At 44.7% G+C, this 27,966-nt stretch overlaps 1 protein-coding gene across 2 annotated transcripts; it reads left to right on the top strand.

Annotated features, from left to right (window-relative positions):
• The first annotated feature begins 594 nt into the window (after positions 1 to 594).
• Positions 595 to 27,921, top strand: LOC103765556 (cystathionine beta-synthase). 2 transcript variants are annotated; one of them, XM_008932543.3, is made up of 17 exons: positions 595 to 707; positions 4,526 to 4,645; positions 5,669 to 5,880; positions 6,468 to 6,574; positions 7,486 to 7,620; positions 10,134 to 10,213; positions 11,447 to 11,581; positions 12,124 to 12,193; positions 13,793 to 13,884; positions 14,691 to 14,816; positions 15,510 to 15,594; positions 15,790 to 15,895; positions 16,636 to 16,710; positions 17,402 to 17,536; positions 18,497 to 18,605; positions 21,954 to 22,038; positions 23,628 to 27,921. In XM_008932543.3, the coding sequence occupies exons 2-17, from the start codon at positions 4,604 to 4,606 to the stop codon at positions 23,735 to 23,737; spliced, it is 1,704 nt and encodes a 567-aa protein (XP_008930791.2). In that variant the 5' UTR covers positions 595 to 707; positions 4,526 to 4,603; the 3' UTR covers positions 23,738 to 27,921. The 2 variants fall into 2 exon arrangements, 1 of the variants encoding a protein (XP_008930791.2); XR_001922143.2 differs by lacking the exon at positions 23,628 to 27,921 and having other exon boundaries at positions 597 to 707; positions 17,402 to 17,513.
• The last annotated feature ends 45 nt before the right edge of the window (positions 27,922 to 27,966 follow it).

The following is a 27,966-nucleotide window of genomic DNA, read 5'->3' as shown; positions in this document are numbered from 1 at the left end:
GGCTGTGCAGGCCCAGGGACGCCACTGACCTGGCACTGGCAGCACGGCAGCCTGCCAGGGTGGTGGGATGGGCTGGTCCCTGGCTGTGGGCAGGTGCCTGCAGCCTGCATGTGACCTGGGAAAACTGCCTGAGAGCACAGGGGCTGGGCACCCAGCAGCACCCTGCCCGTGGCTGCACTGGGGGTGCCTTGCTGGGAGCTCCGTGGGTGTAGCCGGAGTGGTGGCAGTTGTGGCCTTTCCCACAAAACATGCACCAGCCCAAAAGCTGGCTTCCTGCCCAGGCAGTGGTGACCAGCCTTTATCAGAGGTCCCTGGGCTAACAAAAGTTGTTTTGCCTTGCAGGGAGGCACCATAATGCTGGGGAGGGGGAGCTGTGCTTCTGCCTGTGTTACAGACCTCTCAGAAACAGAGAGCAGAGCTCCAGCTCCCTCTTTTTGCCATGTCGGGCAGCTTGCTTAATCTCTGAGCCTCTCACCTGTAATGCTTCTCTCCCTGTAGTTGGTGAGCTCAGCAGATCAAAAGCACTGTTCAGGCTCCCAGTGTTGGTCCATCTTTGTGTGCTAAGGAGAGGGAGGTAGAAGCAGGGAAAGAAATAATGAAAGCTTCTGACTGCAAGAGGTAAAAATGCAGATAAAGCATTCTCCAGGCTTTTGTCTAATGCTGTTGAGCTCCTGAAGACTTCAGTCTTCACTCAGAAGACTTATTAGGTGAGTTCAGACAGGGTTGGAGTGAACTCAGGAAATGGAGATGTCAGAAGACACCTGGATTGGGGCTGCAGGCACAGCTTCCCTTCTGTGGGGGGAAGCAGACTGAACATTTTCATGTTTTCCCTGGCTGTATTCTAGTATAACAATTGCCACAGCTGTGGAAGTTGCTTTGCTGTTGAAGTTGAGTCTTTGCAATGTTACAGAGATGGGGGCATTAAAGAATTACCCATTTCCTATCAGGAATGTTATAAGTATGTAGATCTGGCTTGAAAAAGGTGATCACTGACCACATGCATGTGCTCATCTGCTCTGCAGGAGGGAATGGAAATAAGACTTGGGATTCTTGAAGGATCTCTTCCTAGAACCTCAGTGCTGTTAATTCATTTTCCAGTTATTTCAGGTCACTTGTTGTCTCCTGACACAGGAGCTAGGGCTGCCTGCTCCTGAGGAAGGAGCAAGGACACACACACACTCACAGAAAAAGCACAACAGCAAACCAAACCAAATGTCTGACTGTCTCCTGAATCATTTATAGCTGTGGTGTTTCTGTGATCAGCTTCCAAAGGCCGGATGGATACCGCTGCATCTGCTTATCTGTAAAGATCCTAAAGCTCTCTAAGACCCTGTGACACTCAGAGTGAGCAGAACAACTGGTTTGTAGTGGTTTACTTGTGCCTGCTTAATGTCATAAAGTTTCCCATTCTCAGCATAATGGAATTCTGTATCTCATCCCTTGCTGAGCAGTCAGCCCTGGGGGCATCTCTCTCTGATTCACCTCTTACACCTGCCTTTTAGAGAGCTTTATTTGTGCTTCAGACAAGAATCAAGTTCATTAGGTTCTTGCACACATAATATTTAAATGGTACAGTACATTAGTGCTGATATCATACACTGTAAACAGCTGTAGAAACTGTAGTTCCTGACCTATCTGTGGAGTGAGTCCAGCTCAGGCTGTTTGGGCATTAATTTCACTCACTGGCTTTCAGCCCTTTTCTGTAGGAGTTGAGATATAGTTTAGGTCTTGGGTTCCCTGTGGAGATGGATCCAGAGATGTGAGCCTTGCCCATGACAATTTCTGCATCTCATACCTCTGTGTCCCACTCCCCTTCATGACTTAGGTTTAAATGACTTTGTAAATTGCCTTTTTGATTATTTTTTGTTTGCCTCGTGTGCTCTGCAGATATAATGGCAGAAGTTAGTCAGGCTTTTCTAGTTAGACTCTACCCACACCCCCAACTAGTTATGGGAGTGTTCCCCTTTACAGTAAAATTAAATTCAGGCTGACAGAATTTCTTTTCAGAGGATGGGCAGCTTGTCTTCCTTGGACTCTCCTGAGCAGTGTCCAACTGCAATTATAGGAGCAGAGTTGCCATCCTCCTGTCCTGTCTCCCCAGTCTTTCATTCCCAGAAAAAAAGGCTGAGAAGAGGGTTAGGCTAGCAAAGGAGTTGCTGTCATCCTCTGTTTTCGGGATTTCTGCTCACCCCCTTTTCTTTGTTCCCCAAAGGTCTCCCCAGTAGAAAGATGCAACAGGTTCCTATGGCCTGTTTTGGGTCTGTAGGCAGAATCATGTGGGAGGGTTTGGATGTCCTAGACCACCTCTGCCCCCTGTTTTGCTCAAGTTGCATCATCAAGGGCTGTAAGCAATGAATTGTGTTGCTTAAAGTTAGTATTTGGTTAGGATTTTTTTTATGGCAATGCTTGAGGTTGGCTTTTTGTCCCTCTTCTCATTATTTGTTTGGAATTGTTTGGAATTGAAGCCCTGTTATTGAAGCTTTGACCAAACATCAAGTATTGCCATTCTGAAAATACGAGAGAGTCTCACAGCTCAGCTGAAGGCAATAAATATAGCTCCTTCTTAGTTTCTGCTGTTTCTAGTTCAAGAAGTGATGGGAGTTGCTGTTAGTGAATTATGGATTTTTTTTGCTTTACAATACAGGAAATGAGATGGCATTGTCTTGCCCAATTCAGAGGGAATCCTTCAAAATACAGCTTTTTGAGAGCCACATTAATTTCTTTCCTGCTGTCAGTACAGAGAACAAACACTTGAAACCTCTTAAATTTTTTTCTGCAGTAAATTTCTCCCCCTTTCCTCTCAATTTTTGGACCCTTTTGAAGGATACTGTGAATTGGTGATTTTTAAAGCTTTTAAAGGTTTTGTGCTCCCATTTTTTGAGAACCTGGAAGATGAGCAGAACCTGCTGTCTCCTGTCTCTAACCCCCTGCTGCCCTCCTCCTGCGTGTTCAAATAGTTTGATCCTTTGGCACCAAGGTCCCTTTATTAGATGGGCTTTGTCAGTATTGTCAGTGTCACCCATGAGCAGAGGCAGTCAGTGTCTGTGTCCAGTGTTTCGTGTCAGCTGGGTGAGGGAACATGTGGATGTGGCTCAAAGGAAGCCTTGAAACTTCTCCAGTGTTTCTTTTTCCTTTACTAAAAAAAAGCCACCGATATTCTGAATTGTGAACCAGGAACCTCCTGGAAAGAGAAATGAAAGGTGGGTTTCACTCTGGAACTGAAAATGAGCTGATTTCTGGTAACAAAGACTGTTTGTTGTTTGATTATGTGTATTTATAGGCTCTTAGCTTTCTTGAACTAGTGTCTCTCAGTTTAGTGCTGGTCAGTATTCTAGGACAGGATGTAGTCCATCTTGGCTCTTGGGTATGTGTTAACTTAAATAAAGTAAAATCATACAATTCTGGTGGCATGGAAACCTTGATATCCAGGAGGGGAATTATTTCAAGTCTTAGGCTGGAAAGTTGACGCTTTCAGAGTTGTTTTTTTTTTTCCCTAAAGCAGGGCAGTTTAAATCCTTTAGGAGCTTTCTTCAAGTCAGCATGCAAGAAAGGAGTTGGTGTGCACAAGGCAGTACTGGTTAGTGGTCCATATTAACTTACAGGATCAAATGCTAAAGTTCACTGAGCCTGTGATTCAGGTTTTTTTTTCCAGTGTGTCACCAGACCATCAACTCTGTGTCTGTTTTATGTGCATCTGTCAGAAGAAGGAGGATGAGGCCAGGGACCCTTCCCAGCACAGTTCAGTAATGGAAAGAGCTGAATTTTACTGCAAAATGGTGATGAGAAAAACAAATATTAGAGGGAAAAAAAAAAACCCTCATGCTTTCCAAGACTTCAGCCACGTTTTTGCCTTCAGTGGAAAGGAAGCAGACAGGCTCTGTGAACAACTGGCCGGTGCAGGAAAAATGAACTAACTGTTTCCATTTTGTATTTACTAATTTCTGAAACAAAAAGCCTCCTAGAAGGCTGAAGTGTTTACTGTGTGTGTGTGTTATATCCAGCATCACTACAGCTGTGCATGCAACACTGATTCATTTTGGTTAGGAACTTGTGAGATTTTGGTCTCCTCAAGGGTTCAGAGGCCTCTGCAAGTGTTCCTGGATAAAGCCCTTTCCTAAGTTGTGTGCAGGGTCTTTTGGGGATGGCACCGTGAAGCCCTTTCCCCCTGTGTGTCCCTAGAAGTCTATATCCTGTGAACTGAAGTATTTCCTGTTACTTTGTGTGGCTTTCAAGCTTATGGAATTGCAGAAGGTCTGATAAAAGGTGTTTTCTGCTTACCTTCCTGGCTCTGAGAGGGAAGATTATGTAATGCAGGAAGGACAGGGTCAGGGGACCCTCCATCAAGATTGTGCAATGCCTCTGCTGCATGATTTTATTTTATTTTTTAATCCTATTTATACAAGTCACCTTCACTTTGTTTTGCAGCTTCTTTTTTTCTCTATGAAAAAACTGTCTGTGTTTTGCCTCTGTGAGAGACTCTTTCGTGACAGTGGTTTTTTTTTTTCCCAACTTGCATGATCCGCAGCGTTGAAGAGGATTCCAGTCTTGTGACTCTTTCCTGAAGGAATTCCATTCTCCTGGGCCATCACCTTCACCAAAAAACATGGAGAAGTTTGCATCAGACAGGCCCGTTCCTGTGTCTAAGGTACTCATGGGTCTTTGGGGAATACTGTTATCCCAACTTTCTGTCACCAGAATCTGGGAGAGCCCCACCTGTTTCCAGAGAGATTTCTAGGTTGTTTTGCTGAAATGCTGTGGTGGGAGGTGCTGTTGAAACCAGTGGCCTTTCTGGAAGAGTTCTCCATGACCCTAAATAGGAATGCAGAGTCTTTTGGCACAATTTTCTAATTATTCACCAGGTAGTCTTACTGTGTTCCACTCTGCTTGGAATGGGGAGGTTTTGTTTCAGAGAGCTTCTGGTGTGGGAGGGGTGTCTCCCATGAGACCTCTCCTGCTTTCTTGATATTTATGGAGGCTTGTTACAGTGAGCACGTGCCTCAATGTATTTACATTATTCTCATGCTGGTGATAAGGATTTGGCAAATCAAAATGATGCTGAAACACCTTCCCATCCTCACAGTACTACGGAAACATCAACTGACCTTCAAAATACCTGTTTGTTGTGACCTTTTTCACATAAGGGGAAAACAAGACTGAGACACTGGAGGATGGGATTAATCTGAGACATGCTGTGCTTTCTTCCCCAACACCTGGGGCTGAGGTGCAGTCCCAGGATCTCTTGCAGTCAGTAGCAGAACCTGTTCTTGGGTGTTAAAACTGCTTTTTGCCCTTGCGCTTTTTAGTTCATGGGCAAGACTTGTCCCCTGGACACTGTCACCAGGGTAGCTGCTGCTCAGGCTTCCCTCAGGAAAACTGCATGCTGGAATACCAGACTGGGATGGATAAGTTGGTGGGACAAGAGGGACAAGAGAGACAAGAATAAGGGCTCCTTATTAGCAACGTGATTTTTAGCTGTTTTAGCAGAGGGCAGTGATGTGAATGGAGGATTTCCCATGGTGTGGAACTTGAGTGACTTTGATAATCTCAAAGATGCTCTGACCCTGTTACAGCAGGGCAGACAAATCACTCACTCTCTCCTCAGCCCTTCACCTTTTTTCTTTTCCTTTTTTTTTTTTTCTCTTTTTGTTTTCCTTCTCCCTCCCCCAAGAACGGAATCCCTGCTCCTCCTTCTCAGAAGAAGCCAGATACAAACTCCTGCCCTCATGCAGCTGGCAAGTGTGTTCTCCCTGGTGGGGTGGACAGTGAGAACTGCAAGAATAACGAGAAGGAAAGGCAGTGGATCCGCCCTGATACACCCAGCAAATGCACATGGAAGCTTGGGAAACCCCTCTCTGCCTCCCCACATCATCATACCTCTCTGTAAGTGTTTTATTTGCTGCTTTTCAGCACTAATCCAGGTTCCCTTGGAGCCACGTGGATTTAACAGCAGGTGACTGATTTAAATGGAGTCTTGTTCAGCCTGTAGATGTGCCCACCCTTTTTAATTTCCATGTCTAAGCAAAGCTAAGAACCCAGACTGAGCGTGCAGGGGGCCTTGCACCACAGATGTGAAAGCACGTGGGCTGGAATGAACTTATTTTAAGTCACCTGGCAAGCAGTTCCCTGACTAGATGAAAGTTTGCACTATTAATGCCTTTTGGTTATAAACTAGCTGACTCTGAGGAGTGCTGAGCTACTCCATGCCAGGAGAAAGTGCAGAGCACTTCATTCTTGCCTCAGCACTTGGCTTGATGTCTGATTAATCCATGTTTTGGATCAAGGACTTGATGTTGTGTGAGTTTGTATCCCATGGTTGTTCTTTTAAACTAAAATACCTGAAGTAACTACCCCGATAAAGGGGAGGGAGAAAGCTGGTTGAAATAAAAAGCACTAGAAATGCTGTGTGGTTGTTGTGTGACCTGCCTGTGGCCTTTTCTGGGAATACACTGACTTTGTATTTGTACCAGGTCAGAGCCTCCAAAGATCCTGCCAAACATCCTGAACAAAGTTGGCAATACACCTTTGGTGCGAATCAACAAGATTGGGAAGCATTTTGGACTCAAGTGTGATCTCTGTGAGTACTGCTGCAGGCAGAAAATCCAACTAACAAACATTGTTTCAGAAACTTGGGGTAGTTCTGGTTAGTAGTGCCATGTAACCCTGGGAGCAGGAGTGCAGGCACCTGGCAGAAAATGGTGAGGAAAAATTCCTCTTTTTCTTTGGCAGATTGTCAGTTTTTATGGAATTGGTCATTTGAAACATCTTTCAGTTTGCACTTCATGAGAACATTCCCTGCAGCTTTTCCATTTTTGTAGAAAAAGTAAGATGTTTTTCATAGAACAATTAAATTTTAAAAAGTTGTATGAAGTTTTTGACTGCTTCTCATGTTCAGAGTATTCATCAGTGTGTATAAAATGCAGATCAGCAGTTATCACCAAAAATCTCTGAAAATGATTAAAGAGATGAAACTGTCAGTGAAAGTTTTTTTTTGGTTGGTTGGGGTTTTAAACCCGACTGTGCTGGAGATACCTGGGGGCTCTGACCAGAGTCCTGAAAGGTGGTGTTCAACACCACTGAAGGGGTTATTGCTGGGGGGGGACTGGAGTGAAAGTGTAGGTTGAACAAGGAGAGAAACTTCCAGTTTGATCAAGGGCAAGACCAGGTTTCAAGGCCAAGTTGGATGGGGCTCTGAGCAACCTGGTCTAGTGGAAGGTGTCCCTGCCCATGGCAGGGGGTTGAAATGAGGTGATCTTTAAGGCCCCTTCCAACCCAAACCATTCTGTGATTCCATTGACAAGTTGCTTATTGTTCTGACCTGTAACAGAAGAGATGCCATGAGCTGAATCCCCCTCTCTGCTGTTGGGAAGCAGGGAGGTGAACTGGGCAAACATGTTAACAGAGCTGGTCTTCCAGAGGTGTTAGGAGTCAGCAGCCTGCTACCCAGTGACCGTGTTCAAGAGCTGTGCTTGGTGTCTGTGATTCCAGTGGTCAAGTGCGAGTTCTTCAACGCCGGGGGCAGCGTCAAGGACCGCATCAGCCTCAGGATGGTGGAGGATGCTGAGAGGGCTGGCATCTTGAAGCCTGGGGACACAGTCATAGAGCCAACCTCTGGAAACACAGGTAGGGCATGGAGAGGCCTTAGCAAAGTGTGGGGGGAAGTGCTGTGGTGCTTTTCCTGGGTGAGGCAGGTTTGAGGTTGGAGCATGGAGAGGCTGCCTGTGCAAGGAAGAAGGGATCTCTTCCTGCCTGCAGTGCCTCCTCCATCTTGCACAAGGAACGTTTCTACAGTGCTCTGTGCTGACCAGAACAGCTGAGAAGCAGTTCTGCTAAATTTGCAGAGCCTCCTTGCTTTAAAAGAAAAGAAGTGTTAGGCCAGATTCACTAGAGTCTTTAGATCCTATTCAGGATTTCAAGTCTGACTGAAATTAAGGGGGGAAAGGCACCCAAAAGACTGGTAAGAATCTGGATCTTCCCATTCTTTCTGTTTAGAAAGTCCCATGGTCCCTCTGTCAGGTGAGGTGGGCCTGGTTTGAGAAACAACCCTTCCCATGTGGGTGCAGTTGAGGTGGGAGATGAGCTGCACGCCCACAGCACAGCCTGCTGACAAAGCCCTTGCACACCTGGATTTTCAACATGTTCCACTGTTGAAAATCACAGGAGATCCACAGCATCTCCTCCTTGGAGGGCTGGAGGAAGGAACAGTCCCACTAGGCAGGGGCCAGGGCATCTGATGATCCAAGACACTGGAGCTGACTCGGCTCCTGTGTCAAAGCTGTTGTAGTTCTGTTAAGCTGCTCTGCTCCTGGGGAGAAAACATACCTGGAGTGTTCCCCCTTGAGTTAAATATAAAATATATGATATAGTTAAATATAAATAGTTAAGTATAAAATATACTGCCTCCTCTGAGCATGTTCCTGAGCTGAGCTGCAAGCTTCTCTCCTGCCTGATGTGCTCTGGAGAGGTGTTTTGTCCTGTTCTTAAACTCCTTCCTGGGCTTCCATCCACTGTTGCGAGATATTAGACACAGGCCAAGCAGATCTTTCTTTTGTTCTTTTGGTCCAGTCAAACCTTTGTTACTGGAGGGACTGGGATGATGAGCTGATCTGCCTTCAACAAAAAAACTGGGAGGTCACATCAGTTGCTGTTGTCTCAGCAGCTGTTCTTTGGAGGGTGCAGTGCAACTGAAGCCTTTGTGAATGTGGCTGTACCCCTTGCCTGAACAATGGCACGTAGTGGAAAATATCCATGTGTATTGCATTCCTCCAGTATCTAAGGTCATACTATGACATCCTGCTTTCTGGGTCAGTACCTGATAAATGATTCTCCTTGCCACGGAATCTGAAAAGGCAGAACTGAAGGAGGTACAGGACAATTGCTGCAGAATGCTGTCTCTTTTTTTCATATAAAAGCAAAGACCAGGGCAGACAGTAACCTGAGACACTTGTCATTTGCTCTAGGCTACTGCTCAGGGCTACCGAGTATGTTGAAAGTGAGAGCTAATGTGTTATATTTTTATCCTCTCTGCATCCCACTTCTCCCTCAGCCAAAGTCCTGTTTTGATGTTTGCTGCATTTCCAGTTCAGTGGCAGAAAGTACAAAGTATTAGAGTTCAGGTCTCAAAATTCTTTGTTTATCACAGACTATAAGGAAGAGTGATGGATGGCTTCTCTTCAGTCTCTGGCCTTAGTGAGGCCTTTTCTGTCTTATTTTTGTATTTGGGTATCCATATTTATCTGTAATACACCGAGAAAAGTTGTTTTTCCTCCCACAAATATATTAAACACTACTTGAATTACTTGAGGTGTGAGTTAAGCTTCTCTTACACTAACAGTTAAAGGTTATTACGGGTTTTTTTTACCTCTGTGTGATTCAGCACCGTGTAGAAACAGAGCCAGCTTTGAACAAGCAAGTCTCTGTGTAGGGTAAACTGCAAGTGTTGGTCCTGCACCCAACACAGCAGGGGAGCTGCCTTGCTGTCTCACCTCAGACACTGATCAACCAACTTGATCTGTTTAGCTTATCCTGCAGAGAGATGATCTAATAACAGCTGTGAGCTTCTCTTCTCTGAGGTACAGAAGATGACCAGCTGGAAGTGTCTGTCTCTAACAATCAAGCTACTCCACTGTGGCAGCAAGTTGACCCAGTGCATTAGAACCTCAATCACAAACAGCATCTAAATAATTTCTTTCTAGAGAGGCCTTAGTTTCAGTGCATTGCAAACTAGGGGTTTAGTGCAAAAGTGAGTCAATAAAGGCTCTGATCTTCTGGCAGTATCAAAGGGACTCTCTAATCTTCTCTAGCTTGAAGCACATTCCTTTCCCAAATTCCTTCTGTAAAAATGAAGTGGGTGAGACAGGAGGAAGGTGATGTGCATGTGGTAAAGCCAGCAGTTTGCACATGTCAAGCTTCCCCACCCTTGGCTAAACTTTCTCTTGGCTGTGAACCTCAAAGAACGAGCAGCATCTGAAATCCAGTTCTGCCCAACAGACTGAAACATTCTGTTTGCCACCCTTCTAGAGACAAGCCTCTGGTGAATATCTGATTAAATCCAGGGGCATGCCAATGCTGGCATTGTGGGTTTTGTTCTCTGCTGCTCCTCACCGTGTGCTCTGCATGTCTTTACCTGCTTTCAGGAATTGGGCTGGCCTTGGCTGCGGCAGTGAAGGGTTACCGCTGCATCATCGTGATGCCAGAGAAAATGAGCATGGAGAAGGTCAGACCTGCTTGTGTTTTCAAGAATTTAAAAAAAATAAACGTGTTTGCACTCGCAGAATTCCCGGTGCAGATGGATGCTGTGGCTTTAGCAACAGAGATGGTATAAAATATGTAATTGGCCAGGCAGAACTCTGCTGAGGAGCTGTTGCCAGCGCCCACAGAGATCCAGGCTGGCTAGCCATGGATAGAAAATGTCTTTGAAAATGTCTTTAAGACCTATCCCCACAGTATTGTCACTTTGAAAACTGTCATAGGTGTTTTAAATACAAATGTCAAGGGAACTTGGGATTTGCCATGCACATTGAAGGGACTCCCTGTCCCTTGCTGAGCAGAGGGTGAAGGGAGGCAGTGCTGAAGCTTCGAATATTCTGCAAATATTCAGGGCTCAGGGCTGAGTGTGAGGGAGCCTGTTGAGCTCCTCAGGTTACACTGGCTGGTCCTGGCAAGCCTCTGAGTTGTGTCACCACAACAGCAAAGGGGAAGGAAAAGCTGCCTTGCCTTCCACTTACCTTCACTGTGGAAAGCACAAAGCATCTGTTTATAGAGCAAGCCCTGTCCTGTGGTGCTGCACCTGCAGCCAAGAGAAGAGAGTAGAGGAGATCCCCTGTGTTCCACAGCTGAGGCAGCAGCACAAATGAACAACATCCCTTGAAGGCCTGTACCCATGGCTTGCTCTTACCTGCTCTGGAGGGAGAGGTACCACATGGCCATTGCCATGTGCCAATGGCACCAAAGGTCTCCCTGCCCTCTGAAGACAAGCTTTGCCTTAGCTCAGTGTCCTGCCCTTGTAGCAGTTGAAAGGTCTGGAGGCCCTGGAGGATCTCCATTGCTGCCTGTGCCCAAAGGAGGGGATAAATAAACATAATTAGCACTTAAACATAAAATACTGGGCTACAGCAGTGCTGGAGTGCAGAACTTGTGCCTGGTGTGAGAGGAGAGGGTGTTTTGGCTGAATGAGACTTCTCAGTGTGGTAGTAATAGTTCCTACGGGCATGAAGGCCTGGACTACAAACAGGAATTTGACACCTGCCTCACCAGTAAAGCTTAGTTCAAATCCTTAATGTCATTTGGTTTTGATCCATGGCTCAGTGGCTCAGGCTTTAGGAGAACCACTGAAGAGGCTATTGCTGGCCAGGTGAAAGGGAAGATGCTTTCTTTCCCCTTTCATCCAGTGAAGCCTCTGTGCTGGGAGAGCATTCTGGGGTTTTGTGACCGCCTTTCTTTGCTACAGGTGGATGTCCTGAGAGCTCTGGGCGCTGAGATTGTGAGGACCCCAACTACAGCCAGATTTGATTCTCCCGAATCTCACGTGGGAGTGGCGTGGAGGCTGAAGAACGAAATCCCCAACGCACACATCCTAGACCAGGTAAGAACCAGGATGCAGGAGGTGCAGGACAGCATGGAGGAGGAATTGCAGCCTTGTTTCTTAGTGTCCTTGGTTGACTGTTCAACACTCTACGTGTGTCTCTGGAGGAGAAGATGCCCCAGATCTGGAGCTGTGGCTGAGCAACCCCTGTGCTCCAGGCCAGTGAGTTTTTGTAGTCACTAGAGAGCAGCAATGAGCCAGTGTTTGCCAAAACTGCAACACTTAAGGATGTCTTTTTCCACTCAGTTGGCAAGCCTGTGTGGAAGAATGGACACAGGAGTCACGTTGCTAAAAGTAGCTGTCCCACAAACAAGACTGATCGTTGCATTGGAGGGTGCTGGCGTCTTAGAACTACTCTTAAATTAAGTCACAAATTAGGAAGGTTGTATCTCCCCTCGGGCCTAGGTGCTGGTAACAGATGAGGAAACAGTCTGCAGAGAGTGTGTGTCGCTATTGTGGGGCTTGGAGATTGTTTGACATGTTCTTGAAATGCCTCACGATCTGAATTTTTGTCTTCACGTCTGTTCTGTCTTTCCATTTAGTACCGGAACCCCAGCAACCCCCTGACACACTATGACACCACAGCTGAGGAGATCCTGCAGCAGTGTGATGGTATGTCTGCCCTACTGCTAATCCCCTCCCCAACCAGTCCCTGGTAGTTTTATTGTTATGTTCTTGGAGAATGAGACCTCAGCTGGATGAGAAATACGTGGACTTTGGCACAGCAAATCCCATACCTATGCTGTGTGTCATTAGAGAGTTACCTTATTTCAGTAGTCACAGTAATAATTTTTTTTTTTCCATTAAAGAAGAATTCTTTGATTTTTAGATTCCTCTGCTTGTGTTCAGGTGGAGGAAGCAGTGATGCTTAGGATACCTTATTAAAAAAAAAAAGGCATAGGTAGACTGCTGTGAAATAGGGTCGTTTTTCTCTGATCCCAAGTACAGACATAGGTATTTTAACATTTCCAGACCAAATACTCCAATACATTGGAAGATTCTTCACTTAGGGGTCCTCAGGAGCACAAGCTGCCCTATGTGGCAGTTGTCACCAGTAGGACCCTCTCACTCTGTAGGGATCTCTGCCATCTTAGTGCTGGGCAGCTGAGCTGGAGAACCAGCAGGGACTGAGCTGTGGCAGCACAGAGCTTCTGCTGGGCTCACTCACCCAGCTGAGGAGGTGGTTTGAGAGCTGTTGGAGACATTCCATGTGATGCTGCAGTCTACCCTGGGGGCATTTCCATAGGTGGTAGAATTAAGACATATGGGAGGCTACTGGCCTGCCTTATAAAAATGTTTTACAGTACAATTTCTGATGGGACCCTCTCATAAGAAAATCAGCTATTAAATTCCTTCTCATGAAGGTGGGGACCACATGAAGGGTTGTCCTCCCTCCTAAAAATCTGACTGTTCAGAGGATTTGGCTTGTCTTTCTGTGACAAACTTTGAGTTTAAATGAGTGCACTTTAACAAGCTGCCATCCCACAAATTGGGAGTCCAGATGAGTTCCAGCTTTAGACTTCTTGTTTGTATTTACTTTCCCTCACAGGGCAGGCACTGTTCAGTTGCCCCAGCTTGGTGGGGTGTTATTCTCTTGGCTGGTAAGCATTTGTTTTTGTGTGTGAGTTGATGACCTTTTAAATTTTTTAATTAACAAAGCTGTCATGTGGATGCACCAGGGAAACTGTAGGTGGTGACAGAGGGATAAAATATATCCACACTCACTCTGATTGCTAGTGATCAAACAGTCTTTTTCACTGGAAAATGAGCAAGTAGTTGTGTTAACCGTTCTCTCCATGGATGCCTAACCCATGCTCTTGGCACTCACTCAGCTAATTAACTAATATAATGGGCTGCTTGGTTTAAATTAGAGAATGAATTATCTGTATCAGCAAATACAGTAACAGGAAAGCTGCAGCTGTCAGCTTCATGGGCCACCTCCAGCTGTGTCCAAAGTGCCACAAGCTGGTGCCTTGCCAGGCCTCTAGATGGACATTTCAAAGCTCTTGTTGGAGTAAATGAGGATTGAGGAATGTGGGCTCAGGACAGGTCTCATAACAGCTCTTGGGAAGCAAAGGGCCTCATCTTGCCCTTTTCAACCACTTTCTGCATTTTTGTTGAAGAAAGTCCATACTTAGGTGTAAGTGGGGTTTTAATCCGTCATTCTGTTGGAGGTTTCACAACTGCCTTCTGTCCCTCACCCTCAAACAGGAAAGATAGACATGCTGGTGGCTACGGCTGGCACAGGAGGGACTATCACTGGCATCTCCAGAAAGCTAAAGGAGAAGTGTCCAGGGTGCAAAGTAAGTGACAAACCTCATGCATTTCTCTTTAGTGGGGTCAACCTCAGACTACTCCGCTTGGCACATCTCATTCCTTGCAAGCCTGCCCTGGATCTCTGTGGGAAGCCCCTCTCTGTTCTTAGCTAGAAGGTAGTCCTGAGAACAAAGAACAAAGGTTTTCAGACTGTCTGAAATCCTCTGGTCTCAGTGGTGACCAGAGTTTGGGTTTGGCTCAGCAGGTGAAACTGGCCCTCAGATCCCTTCATGGGGTATCTGAGAAACTTCCCCCTCTGGTTTGTACTCTGCAGCCTTGTGTTTCCTCTCTGACTGTGCCATCACTAACTTTTTTGGAGCTGCTGAGGTTTTACCTGGTGTAATTGCCTCTGCAAAGATTTCCTCACAGAACTTGGTATCCTACTTCCATCGTGAACATTTTCCTACATAGGCAGGGAGTGATGAAGAAAATAAAACCGATCTACTTACACTTGGCCCAAAATGTCTTGGCTGTAATGATGCCTGACATGTGAATGAGGACAATCTTGTCTTGGGGAAACCCTGTCTTCTGTTTAAAACAAGCAAAACCCACATAGAGCAAGTGGTGCCCCTCGGTGTCCACACATCCCGAAGAGATGGGATGGGTTGCCAGAAGCAGCAAAGCATTTTGCTCTCAGGGGAGGTGAATTTTGCCAGAAAAATGAGTAGGAGGCCAGGTTGCTGTTGGCTTGGCTGAGTGTGACACCAGCAGCTGCAACAAGGCCAGTGCTCACATGTGCTGTGTCCCCAAAAGCAGTGTGTCACAGTGGCCTGAGTGGAAACTGCTTCTCCAGATCATAGGTGTGGATCCTGAAGGCTCCATCCTTGCTACACCAGAATCACTGAACAAGACTGACAAGACAACGTATGAAGTGGAAGGAATCGGATATGATTTTGTCCCCACGGTGTTGGACAGATCTGTAAGTCGTGCTGCTTGGTTTCACTGCCCTTTGCCCTATGGTGGGATGCAGGAGTGAGGTGAAAGGCAGAGGGAAAAGCTTGGGGAAGTATTCCTTTGAGGTGAAATGGGAGGGCTAGGAGGCAGGACTATTCCTGTTCTTTCCATCAGCAGAAGCAGTCCTCAGAATGTTTGTCTTACAATGCCAGGTCAAAAGGCTGTGAGTAGATAATGTTTTCCTAGAACAAATTTATTTTTACATTTAAAAAAAACCAACAAACAAAACATACCACGAAACACACACAATAAAAGAAACCCAAGCAACAAAAAACCACCAACTAACCAATAAAGAAAAAGTCTCCAGTAAAACATCCCAACCCCTCCTGGACAAAGAGGTATGACAGCATCTTGAGCAGAGCCTGTGTCCCTGGGAAGCCCTCCAGGAGGGGAAGAAACTGATGCTCTCAGTGGCTGACTCACAGCAGCCTGTTCCCACAGTGAGGTTCCAATAAGGAGCCTGCTGTACTGATGTGATCATCTTACCTTGGCAAAAAAAAACCCCACTTGGCATTTGGAGGATGGAAACCCAGGCACACGGCTCAGTAGGGCAGCTGTTACCTCAGAGAGCCTGGGTTGAATTCACGCTGGTTGTGTAGTTCCCCTGTCCCTCCTCATTTAAACAGCCCTCTGTTTCTCTCTTCCTGCCCCTTCCCAGGCAGTGGACCAGTGGTACAAGAGCAACGATGAGGAGTCCTTTGCTTTCGCTCGCATGCTGATCCGAGAGGAGGGGCTGCTGTGTGGTAAGAGCAGATGTGGGTCCTTTGGGTTTCTCTGTGGGAGGCTGAAGCCTTGTGCAGATCACAGAGACCTCCTTCCACCTTGGAACTTGACTTCCTCACTCTGGGCTCGTCTCACTCTCTCTCTCCTCCTCTCTTTTGATCGTTCTCATTTCACTCATTGCTTGACAGTTCTGCCTCTGCTCTGTGTTTTGGCAGGTGGCAGCTCAGGCAGTGCCATGGCTGTGGCTGTGAAGGCAGCCAAGGAGCTGAAGGAGGGTCAGTGCTGTGTTGTCATCCTCCCTGACTCTATCAGGAACTACATGTAAGAGCCTGCTGGTTTTCTCGCTGGGAAAGGGGTGAGGCAGTCCCTCAGACCTCCTTACAGCAGTGGCAATTTGAATACCTATTTCATCTATCACCCAGGAATGTGTTTGGGGCACAAGTTCCAAGGTATCTAAAAAGGGCCTGACATGGAGTAGACATTTTCCCTTTGAAAGTTGAGCTCTGATTTCAGTAGATGGTCATCACTGGTTAGCATCTTTCACAGGAAAGGTTTCACTGTGTTATTTCTGGAGGACCACTGGTATTATCCCATCCCTGTGCCCACAGCAGAGCCCAGCACTCCTGCAGCAGCAGCCACTGTCAGGGTGAGTTTACAGGTGGAAGTGTGAGGGCTTTGAGCTGTGCTGAGTAGTTTTTCTCCTACTGCATTGAAGCATATCCCAAAACGTGGTATTTTTAGCTGTGTTTCCTGATTTCTGTTACATCCAACTCAATACTAGAAACTAGAAACAACTAGAAGCTGCAGACAAACCTTGCCTGGCACATCTCCATGCCAGGCTGTGTCTCTATTGTATTGCAAGGGACTGATGTATGGGATTCCTTTTTCTTCCTATGAATATTTTCCTCCATGTCCCTGGCTGGTAAGCTTGGATAGCAAATGATGGTCTGTTTTCAATTACACTTTATTTGTTAGTGGTAGTGAGCTGTAAACAGTTGCCTATGTTTGCTGTCAGATGTTCAACCTGCTAATGAGCTTTTCACTTCCTGATGATTTTCCAGGTCCAAGTTTTTGAGTGACAAATGGATGATTCAGAAAGGGTTCATGAAAGAAGAGGACCTTGGCAACAAACCCTGGTAAACCTGTCAGATCCATTTGGATTTTCATGAGTCTATTCAATCGAGTTTATGGCAGTTGCTAATTCAAAGCTCATTTCAATTTACACTACTCCTTTGATTTAGCTAATCTTTCATTGCCTTCTTGTATAATTGCAGCTATTAATCAAATCTGCCTAAATTTGTTGACATTGTTCTTTGAGTTGCATGGCAGCAGAAGAAAATTTGGTACTTAATGACTTTTTTTAATCTGGAATAAAAAAACCAATAGTATCCAAAGAACCCTTCTGAGATCAGAGTTCTTGAGTGCAAAGGACTGCAAGTCTGCAGAGGTGGAAGGGAATCTTCCCTAAATTGTTGCCTATAGTGACTGTAAATATGGGTAGCTCTTTCAGTAGGAGCACAAAATTTTCTGTGTAAGATATAAATATTGAAACTGGGGGGATTAGTTCTCTCCACTAAGTGTCTGATCCTAGAAAGTCGATGAAATGAAGGAAGGAGTTTCGGTCTTCAAGCCTTCTCACACTTCAGTGACTTTCTGATATTGGGGATAAAACTTTAGAACCTTGAAGCTTTATTGACTCTGGCTGAATCCTTCCTTGCTCCCTTTTGTCATTCCTGTCGTGTTGGAGGCCACTGTACATGAAGAGCTGGTTCTGTTCTCTCCATAAATCTTGCATGGGTTTTTTTTTTTTTTTAACTTCATCCCCAGGTGGTGGAACATCAGTGTTCAGGAACTGAGCCTCTCTGCTCCCCTGACTGTGCTTCCAACTGTTACCTGTGCAAAGACTGTCGAAATTCTCCGGGAGAAGGGATTCGACCAGGTACCAGTTGTTGATGAATCTGGGTATGTCCACATATATCACTATTCATCCATATGTAACACTTCCCTCACCAGGTCCCAAGGAATGTCTTTTAAGTGCTTGCTGGAAGTATAATATCCTCTCACTCATCTTTTTTTCAGTTCTAGTAACACAGTTCAGAAATGTTACTTAAAACACACCAATGCTGGACTTGGTACGTTGTCATGCCAGGGTTGTCCTGCTCTTCACATAACTCTAATGATTATTGTGATACACTTACTCAGTGTGTCTCTGCAGGATAATGCAATTAGGTTTTTCTAAATAATAACTGTTTAACTTAACAAAGCAAAAATATTCTCGTTTAAAACAACCAAACCCAAACTTACCCACCCCCACTGCAGTGTTCACCCAGTTTCTTCAGAACACTGTGTTACAGTGCAATGCTGTAGTTACCCCTATAACCCAGAGTGTCCCCAGCAAGCTGCCATGTGCCCTGTTACCCTGTAGGTCTCCTGTAGACCTGCTGAATAATGGAGAGTTGCTCAATTACTGTCCAACTGCAGTGCTAAATCAAGGAATGAATTATTGTAGATCCTTGTAGGGAGAAGGGGAATGAGCAAAACTGGGGTGAGCATGTCTCTGGCTGTCACACCTTTCAGAAGGACAGAGGAGGGTGTAAAACAGTGAAGTAGTTGGTGCTTTTCAAAAGCTCCCCGAGACTGCAGGAAGCTCTGCAGTTACAAGGAGCAGAGATACAAAGATGCTCAGAAGGGCCAGGCACCCACAGCACCTGCTGACTTGTGTGTACGTCTCCAGAGCTTCTGAGGACTGGACTCTGTCTCCTGCAGAGACACAGAATCCAAGTATAGCATCAATAATGTTGCATTATTACCATGAAGTAGCTGAACTGACTTCTCCAGGTTGGCTGAGAGTGGATGCTTTTATCTGCAGGAACACCTGAGGCTTTTGTGTTGCTTAGTCCTGTCTTCTCCCTCCCTCCCCAGGGTGATTTTGGGCATGGTTACCCTGGGTAACATGCTTTCCTCACTGCTTGCTGGAAAAGTTCAGCCTTCTGATGAAGTCAGAAAAGTAATCTACAAGCAATTTCAACAGGTAGGCAGATATATTGTACAGCTCTTAGTTCTCTGTCTTGAGGTACTGGAGTAGGTGTCCCAACACCTCAGTGCATCATGTTTGGGTAAGGTTCACCTGGGACCATACAGAGCAGCTGTTATTGAGCACAGACATGCTCTAAACCCTATCCTAGATCACTCAGTAGCTCCTAGGTTTGTGTTGTGGCTATATTGTGCTGTTCCATTACTTCATCAGGCTTTCTTCCAGCGTGTCTGTCCTTTCCTCCTGCCCCAAAAACCCCAGCACAAATGTGGGCAATGTGTAACTGTCCAGGGGAAGAGACAGGAAGATGTTGAAACAGCTCAGCTAAATAATTTTTGCATCTGCTGAAAATAAACAATGTTTTATGTATCAGGTGCCTTGCTGAAGCAGGGGTTGGCTGCTGAAAGCTGATATTGTTAAGATATGTGAATTTTGGTGTTAGTCCATCCAGTGTGGCGGGTGTTGAGGCCCTGGCACAGGTTTCCCAGAGAAGCTGTGGATGCCCCATCCCTGGAATTGTTCAAGGCCAGGCTGGATGGGACTCAGAGCAACCTGGTCTAGTGGAAGGTGTCCCTGCCCATGGCAGGTTAAAGTTGATCTTTAAGGTTCCTTCCAACCCAAACCATTATGTGATTCTATGGTAACACAATTTTCCAGCTTTATGGGTGCTCTTCTAAAATATATAAGTAGTGTTATTGTTGCTTTGATTCTTTTGCAGGAAAGAATTTTGGTTTTGACATGGAGTTCTTGACTTAGTTTTCACCAGGTTTTAAGTTTGAACGCTGTCTCAAAGTAGATGAAGTGGTGTATTCTGGAAGTGTGTGTAATGCTTCTCTTCAGTCCATGAGCCACCAGGTCCCTTTGGCTGAGCAAGGATGCTGGTTCTTTATGGACACATGTAAATTCATTTTTTCCTTCCCAGGCAGATAATCAAGCATCATGTGGATATGTGGTGCGTAACACAACTGCTTAGTTCATGTTCTCCCTCCCTTGGGCACCGTAAGAGTTTCTGTGGCTGGTGGTGTGCAGTTGTTTCTGTGGCTATGCTGGTGTTGGCTGCACCAGCCAGTTCTCTGCACTTCTGAGGTTGTGGCCTTTGCCGTGGGCAACTTGAAGTTTCTCGTGCTTCTTCAGTAAAGAACAGCTTAACCATTTCTTTTCCCTTCAGTTCTGGGATTTCCTTGGTGGAGGATTGAAGGGGAGTGACACGAGCAGTGGTATTGCTAACATGCTAACTGGAAACCTCATTCACTGATGGTTTTTCTGTTTGAGTTGATGGTTTGATGGAGAATCGTGGTTAAATGCACATAACCTCAGAAGTATTGTGGGTTTTACTTTTCTTACCACTTTAGTTGGGGTTATTTGGCTTGTTTAGTGGTGAAATTGGGAAAACAGATCATCTGTGCCACTGAAATGACTTCTCATATCCCACATAGGATATCACAGTGTGCATGAATAAGAGGTAGGCTTAGCCTGTGGCTACCAAGGCAGAGGTATCTTTTTGTATGTTCCAGCTTTTTTAGATTGCCCAGAGAGGTTGTGGACTCCCCATCCCTGAAGCTGGTCAAGAACAGGCTGGATGGAGCTCTGAGCAACCTGGTCTAGTGGAAGATGTCCCTGCCCATGGCAGGGGGGTTGGAACTGGGTGATCTTTAAAGCCCCTTCCAAGCCAAACCATTCTGTGGATTCTATAATGCGGGATGCTTTCTTTGATAGGATCACCACAATTATTTTGTGGCAATCTCCTAGAATGGAAAAGGAATGGTTACAGCTTTTTTAAAGTCCCTGGCAGGATAGTGCTCTGGGAATTTGAAGCACCAGTCACAGGATAATTTGCCAATCCAAACAAGTGCTGTTTGCTAGTGGAGAGGGGGAGCATCCTTGAGGAGTCAGATGTTAGTTCCATGGTGTGGTGTAGTACCATATGTGTAGACTCATTGCCTTAAAAACTTAGTAAGTTTTTAAAAAATGCCTAAATGTGGGAAAACTCGTGGTAAAATGTTTAGGGAGCTTGAATGAGCACTAGTGAGACAGGTGAAAACTCCATGGGGGTTCTGTTAAATATCCATTAAGCATCTCAAAACATATTTATGTCTTCATAGTTGTCCCAGTGCTGCCGAGGGGCTGCTTATCCTGGTTTCCTTGAGCCTGCCCAATCCCTGAAAACAGCCCTATGGATGATACACAGGCTGATGGCAAGGGGCTCTACCCCTTCAGGGAGCTTTGAACCCGGGTTCAAAAGTTGGGCTTTGCACACACATTTGACAAAACTTTGTCAGTGGTGGTGACTGATAGGTGACTCCATGTGGCAGTAAATCCAGATTTTCCACCCCCCTCCTTGCCTGGCCCACAGGTTTAGGGATTGGTGCCTCACTGCACTACAGGCTGCTGGTCCCTTAAACACTGGGAATCCTTTTGATATCTTCAAACACCAACTATGGAGACAGAGCTGTGTGTTCCAGTGCAGCCCAGTTGTTCATGCTGTGGCATTTATTCCTCGCTCACAAGCTGAGCTCGCTTTTGAAGGCCTTTTGAATCTGCAGCATGAGACTTTTCCTGGGTGTGAATTCCTTTAATCCCCTTTAATAAAAATATGTCGGGTGGTGGGTGCTGCATGGACCTGGGGAGAGTCACCTGGGTAATGGACCTGTGGCTGCTGCTTAATATGTTAAATCATATTAAGAACAGTTTTATGTAGTTTTTTAAATGTTTGCAGCAGGTGATTAGTGAAGTGATCTGGAAGTATCTTTATTTCTGCAGGGTCAACATATGGTGCTTTCTTGTTCAGTCTTAGCAAAGTTGAACTTCACTAGAAATGAATTCTTAACTCTCAGTTCCTTGATTTGCACCTGAATACAGTGTTAGCTTAGCAATGTTTCGGCTTTGGTTTTGTTTTTGGCTTGTTTGGGCTTTTCACCTGCTGCCTTTGAAGATCGTGTTCACTTCCACAATGATTTGCAGCCTGATTCATTCACTTTTTCCCAGTCTTGCTGGAAGAAAATCACCAAGTATAAAGAGTTTTATAGTAACTTCTTTTGTTAAGACATGTGGAACACCTGACCTTCTTCTATTATTGACATTTTTTTCAGATATTCAGTATATTCATTATGTTTACAGAGTCAGAGTGAGTAACCTCACGTAGAGCTTTGTTTTCTTGGAAATTAGAAACAAAGAAAACCGATCTTTTAAGTTGGCCTTGGTTTGTTGGCGTTTTACAATACTTCAGATGAGAGCAGCAACAAATGCTGAAGTATTGGTTTTAGTTCTGCACGAAGTGTGTGGGTTTTATCAGCCACTGAACATAGAAAGGACTGTTTTATTTAAGCTTTGTATCTCTCTCCTCAGATTAACCTGAAAGACAACTTGGGGAAACTCTCTCATATCCTGGAAATAGACCACTTTGCTCTAGTGGTTCATGAGCAAATTCAGTGTAAGTACAATGTACTTGTGCCTTGTGAGAGGGAATCTTTGAGTGGTGACAAGAAGTGAGTGTGAATGTGTAAACAAGATCTGAAAAAGCCAAATCCTCCTTCCCTCTCCGTAACTGTGTGCTGCTAACACTAACTTCCATCCCTGGAAGTGTTCAAGGCCAGGCTGGATGGGACTCAGAGCAACCTGGTCTAGTGAAGGGTGTCCCTGCCCATGGCAAGGGGTTGGAATGAAATGGTCTTTAAGGGTCCCTTCCAACTCAAACCATTCTATGTTTAGTAAGACAGTAACTCTTTAATTCTGTGGTTGCTAGGTTAACTACTCTCCAATTTTTTGTCTTTCTAAAGCAAAAAAATTACTACAACTTCATAAAAGTTAGTAAGATCTAGATGTTGTCTCTGACATCACTGTCTCAAAAATATTTATTTTTCCTGTTTATTTTATTTAACTAACTTCACTTGATGTTTACCCTCCAAACTCTACTTTTCTTCATCCTTCTCAAAACTCTTTACACTGCCCTCTTTATGAACTGGAAATGACTAAATAAATCTTCAGAGCTGGGGGTATATCACTGTTATATGCCAATAATATCTTTTCCTGTTTCATCTTGCTTGAGACAGACATACTGTAAAATTACAAACTCTGAGAAACTAGACTAAAACCAACATTAAGACTCACCAAATAAATTTATCTGGTAGCTATCTCAATTATAACTGTGAGAAGAATAGACATCAAATTTGGGGTTGTTCCTGATAATCTCCATAAGGACGTGCTCTTGGCTCTGTGCTGACTATTTATAAACCTAAAATCTCACTGGAAGCTTGCAGTGGAACAGGGATTGAGTAAATGTAAAGCCCAGGACAATCCAGCTGGATGAACAAACTGAGTGTAAAGTAGACTAAACATCTCAGTACAGCCAGACTTTAGGAACAGGGAACTTAGACTAGTTAAAGGGCCAGAAGTCATGTGGCCACTTGGTTCCCAGGTCAAAGGCTTATGCTCAAAATGAAAAAAAATCACTTCCATCTGTGCTCTCAATGCAGCAAAGATTAAATGGTTACTAAATTTTTTCAATATAATTGGTAAAATGTTGTTTTGTGATCTTTGTGCTAATCCTGTATTTGACAGCAGCTCACGGAGATGGCAGTGTCACATTTCCTCCTCAAAATGTGATTCCTTTGGGCCATTCAAGTGGTTCCACTGGGATGATGTCACTTGCAGCTGTTTCAAGTAGAGCCACAGAAACTAATGTATGAGGAAGATACACTTTATAACAGAGGATGTGGTTTGAATTTTCATGTCAGAAAGAGTAAATCTGGCGGCCCCTTATCCTTCCTTCCATAATGTTGCGGTTTTGTTGAGAGCCTTTCTGAACTGAAAATCCTTGTCACTTCCCCTGTGACTGTTGACCAAGATGCCCTTAGAGTTCCCCCTCTGTGTTCCAGTGTCCCCAGTGATCACCAGCTCCAGGCCCTGCCACGTGGAGCTGGGATGGTTTGGCTCCTGCCTTTACAAGCCGTGCCATTAAAACCCAGTGGGATATGTGGGTTTGTGCCTGCTAAAGCCAGAATTCCCTTTGTTTCCGTGCAGATCACAGTGATGGCTCCTCCAGCAAGAGGCAAATGGTGTTTGGCATCGTCACAGCCATCGACCTGCTGAACTTTGTGACCGCACGAGAGCGGGAGAGGAAATCCAACTAAAGCCAAGGGGCGACGTGGAGCCTCTTCAGCAACGTTTTGCAATCTCCAGCAAGGAATCAGGTTTATTTCTTTAGTAGAATGGCCTTGAGTAGAATGGTCTTAGGGTGTTTTTTGTTGTGTGGTTTTGTTTGTTTTTTTTTTTTTAATTCTGAAAATAAGCAGTTAGCTATCCTGGTGTCAGCTCTACAGCCAATGTGTCTTGCTGTTTTGCACAGCTTCCAGGGACTTGTTTCTTAATCACCTTACACAATGTTTCTTATCAAGACAATTTTATTTTTTTACCTATATATATACATATATATATATGTGTGTAAAAAATATTGCCTAAGTTAACTGGTATGTTCCTTGTTATGTCTAAAGTCTGGCTTTCGAAAACACTGTTTCGGACTCATAAAATGTGTTGAAATAAAGAGTTAATGAAGCAGAGGCCCAAGAGAGCTCTGGAAAGTTTCAGATAATTTCTCCATGCAGAGGGGTTAAGGTAGATATTGCCTGTGTGGAGACAAAAGTGGGAGCTGGGGCATGGGGATAAAAAAAGGAGGGTTTCCCTTTTGGTGGCATCAGTGTAAAACAAGAGGAAATCCTGGGAGTTGCAGCTGAGACTTGCTTCAGTCATCTATTCTGAGGAAAAACTAGTTTGAGTAGAAACATGGCAGTGAAGTGACAACCATAAACTAGTGGTTTTGTTTTTCATGGTGCACCAGCTTTCCCTATGAAGACAGACCTTTTTTTTTTCCAGTGGCACCCTGATAAGAAAACATAAATGGAAAGATTTAAAAGGATCAAGCTTCCTGCCTGAAAGCTTTTTAAAATCACACTGTTTCATCTGTTATCTTCCCCTAGTCTCCCCACCTTTTCATTTATCTCAAAGTGCTTTTTTTGTGCCTGTTTTAGAAGAGCCAAAGGTAATCTGGCAAAGAGCTGTAAACTCTTCCAAGTTTTGCCAGATGGTCCTACACTATAGTACCTTACTCCAGGAGAAAAACCCTGTCATTAGGTGGATTCACTGTAGCCAAGTTTGGAAGTAAATGGCAAACATGATGTGGAATGGTATTGTCAAGAGTACACAAGAGTGATGTGCAGCAGGACAGAAACTTTTCACTGTTTCTGTAACTCTGGGCTCTTCAGTCATGCTTGATGTGCATGGCCCTGGCACAGCTTGGAACCAGCAGCCCCAACTGTGCAGCCACTGCTCTCAGTGAGTGGAGTCACCCTCTGGAGACAGGAGAAAATTAGCTGTTCTTGACCTTCTTAAAGGCTGCCCTGGTCATATTCTGACTGGCCTTTTGCCAAGAAGAGCATTTTTGATCCTCAAGACTGACATTTTTCTTGGCTCGTCTCTCCACTCAAGTTAAAAAAACTCCAGTTATTTAGGCTGGGGCTATTGCTGGCAGGACAGTAAAGTTGGCTTTGTAAAAAGGGAGTTGTGAATCAGCCAAGAGAAAACAAAGGGATTATTAAAAAAATCACTGTTACTGCCTCCTGTATGTAGATTTCTCTCTACCTTGGTGGCCTCCCTGTGGCAGCAGGATTTGGTGACCATTTTGGAAGCGTGTGGTCAGAGGAGGGAGGTGGTGGATGCAAAGAACATCCAGCAGAGCCTTTGCAGTTGTGCCTTGGGTAATGGAGGAGGGAGGTGATCAAAAGGGAGGCCAGAGCTCCAAGCCAAAGAAGTGACACCAGGGATGGTGTCCCCCTGCCAGCAGTGACAGCCTCGTTTGTTTTCTTGCTGCTTCTCTCTCAACTTAAATTTGTGCATGTTATGAACTTTGTTGCAATAATAGAAAGGCTTAGGCTGGTTTCTGATTACTTTTTGGTGCCATGCTGCTGAATGCTGAGTTTATTCTGCCCTTGTTCAATTTATTTCCTTAGACATTGGCTACCCCTTCAGATTAGGGCTATTGCTGAGTTAACATGACCCATACATACCCCTAACTGTAGTTTAACAAGTAAATTCATATACTTCCCTAGGTTATAAGATAATTTTTCTCAAAGCTCTGGAATAAACTACTAAAAAGTCTAAAAATATACAAGTTTAATAATAATTGGTTCTAAAGTGTGGTTGATTTTTTTAATATTTTTCCCCTTTTGCTGTGCAGTGACTTCTCTCTCACTGTTCCCTCTCACTGTGGAAAGCTGAGCTCATGTGAGTATCAGAAGTGTGTGTTACCTGTGTATTAAAACCACTGTTTTCAAGCCTGTATTAGCTTTTCTGGGCTGAACAGCTCTGTCCTACCCCTGTTGCTGCTTGGCAGAGCCTTATAACTCAGCTTTCAAACTGTGTTTTTCAGCTTCTTCACAAGGGGTCATAAATAACTTATAGCAGTTAAGGGCACCATGTTTGATTCCAGAGCTTCTGGTACCCTTTTTTCTCGGTGTTGAGAGTCTGTGAGTGGTCAGTTGTACCCCTTGAGACATCAGTATTTCAGCTGAGCTTCTAAACCCCTTCACAGTTACTTCAAATACTGTTGCCACGTACATTTCCATGTCTATTCTTAATTTACAGGGAAGATCAAGAGACTTATTTCTTTGATTACTTGTATTTTCACTGCATCCTTTGATTCCCACACTTGAAAGGGAACCTGTGTACTTCGCTAGATGATACAGCCTGAAGTGTTTGCTGCAATCCTAGCTGTCAGTGCTGCTAAATTTTGCCATTACTGCTGCTTTTGAATGTTTGCTTTACTGACTTTTATCTGATCCTCACCCCGCCTCCCCCCCAGATTTTCCATCTGACCTTTGCTGACGGCAGCAGGGAGGGAGGTGCTTGAGTAGTTGGGGTTTTTCCCTTTTCCCTGTGAAAGTTCCATGTCCCAACCTAACTGAATTCAGAAAGAAGTGTGAAGGAGGTAGAAGGAGGTTCCCAAAGTTGCTCTTCAGAACAGCACCACAAGAAAACAGTTGGAGGTGGGCCAGACAATTAGTGGGCAAGAAAGAAGTGTAAAGATTCGAATCTGGTTTTGTTAGTTTACTGTTCATACCTCAGTCTCAATGGTGTCATGAAAACAGGCAGTATGGTGGACTGAGAAATAAGGGGTGGTTAGAGCTGGTAGGGCAGAGGGAACATGAGTCTAGAGCAATCCAAGTAAGCCCAGGGTTCCAAAGAAATCCACCTGCTCCCCTCTGCCCATGTGGTTTGTTAAGAATAGGAGCTGTCTGCTGTTCTGCACTGGCACAGGGAGGAAAAGGCAGCCACCAGCCACTCTTATTCACAGTAGCAACCCTATATGACCAGAGTAATTGGGGAAATAAGTGGAGTTGCTGAATGACTGAAAAACTTTCCAGAGCTCTTTCCCATAGCAGGGACGAAGGCAGCAAAGAGAAGGGGACAGGTCTGAAGTTCTCCTTGCAAAAGCTTGTATAAATGTGATGCTTTTTTGCATATCTGAGAACCTCATTGCTGACCTGGTCCTGGTTGGTCTTGGTAGGCTGTATTAACACTGGGCTCATCTTTGTTTCAAATACTCTGAGGACCAAGAAAGACATTGTGGTTTGTTCAGTCTTTAACCTGAAGCTCAAGGCCAGAGCTTGAACAGAACTGTATTATTCATTTTTTCTAAAGTGGGTGCCTTGCATCTCCTGTTTGCCTGTGCTGGTAATGCAAGTGCTGACTAAACCTGAGAACTGTTTTGCACATGGATATTTGTATTAACAATTTATGCTGTATTTGTGTGTCACTGTAAGAGAATATCAGTCCTTTTGGTCTTGTGTTGGCTCCACAATAATGCTTTTATTTTCTCACCTGAAGACAATTATCCAGTAAAATCTGTACAGTATTTTACAAGCAGTTATCAGGCAATCACTTAAGGATCATGTTGAAGTTATGTTCAGTGTTATTTCCCACTTCTTGCACAAGCTGTGGCTGACTCTAGAACTCTGGCTAGCAGAGGTTCCTCTAAGCAGCCAGACCAGTCTCATTTGCCCACTAAGCTCATTTCTGAAAACTTCTGCTTGCTGTTATGAATTTCACACAACACTCACTGTCAGGAGCTGCCTTATCCCTGTCATCCAACACCCTTTCTTACAGTGTAGCATCAACACACCACAATGACAAAGGGAAGAATTCTTATGCTTTAAGGACCTGGGGAAAAAAAAATCAATACTATGAGCTGTATTTATTGCACAAATGTTCACAAACATGCAATATAAAGAGTTCAATAAAAACCTGTTTGATTGCAGAATGACTCTAGGGTTGTTGTTTTTGTTTCTTTTTTTAATGCCAGTTCAAG

Source organism: Manacus vitellinus, unplaced genomic scaffold (genome assembly GCF_001715985.3).
Source record: "Manacus vitellinus isolate BGI_N305 unplaced genomic scaffold, ASM171598v3 scaffold_7_pilon, whole genome shotgun sequence".
Classification (NCBI taxonomy): Eukaryota; Metazoa; Chordata; class Aves; order Passeriformes; family Pipridae; genus Manacus; species Manacus vitellinus.
Note: the sequence above shows the minus strand (reverse complement) of the source record. Positions and strands in the feature narration are given on the sequence as shown.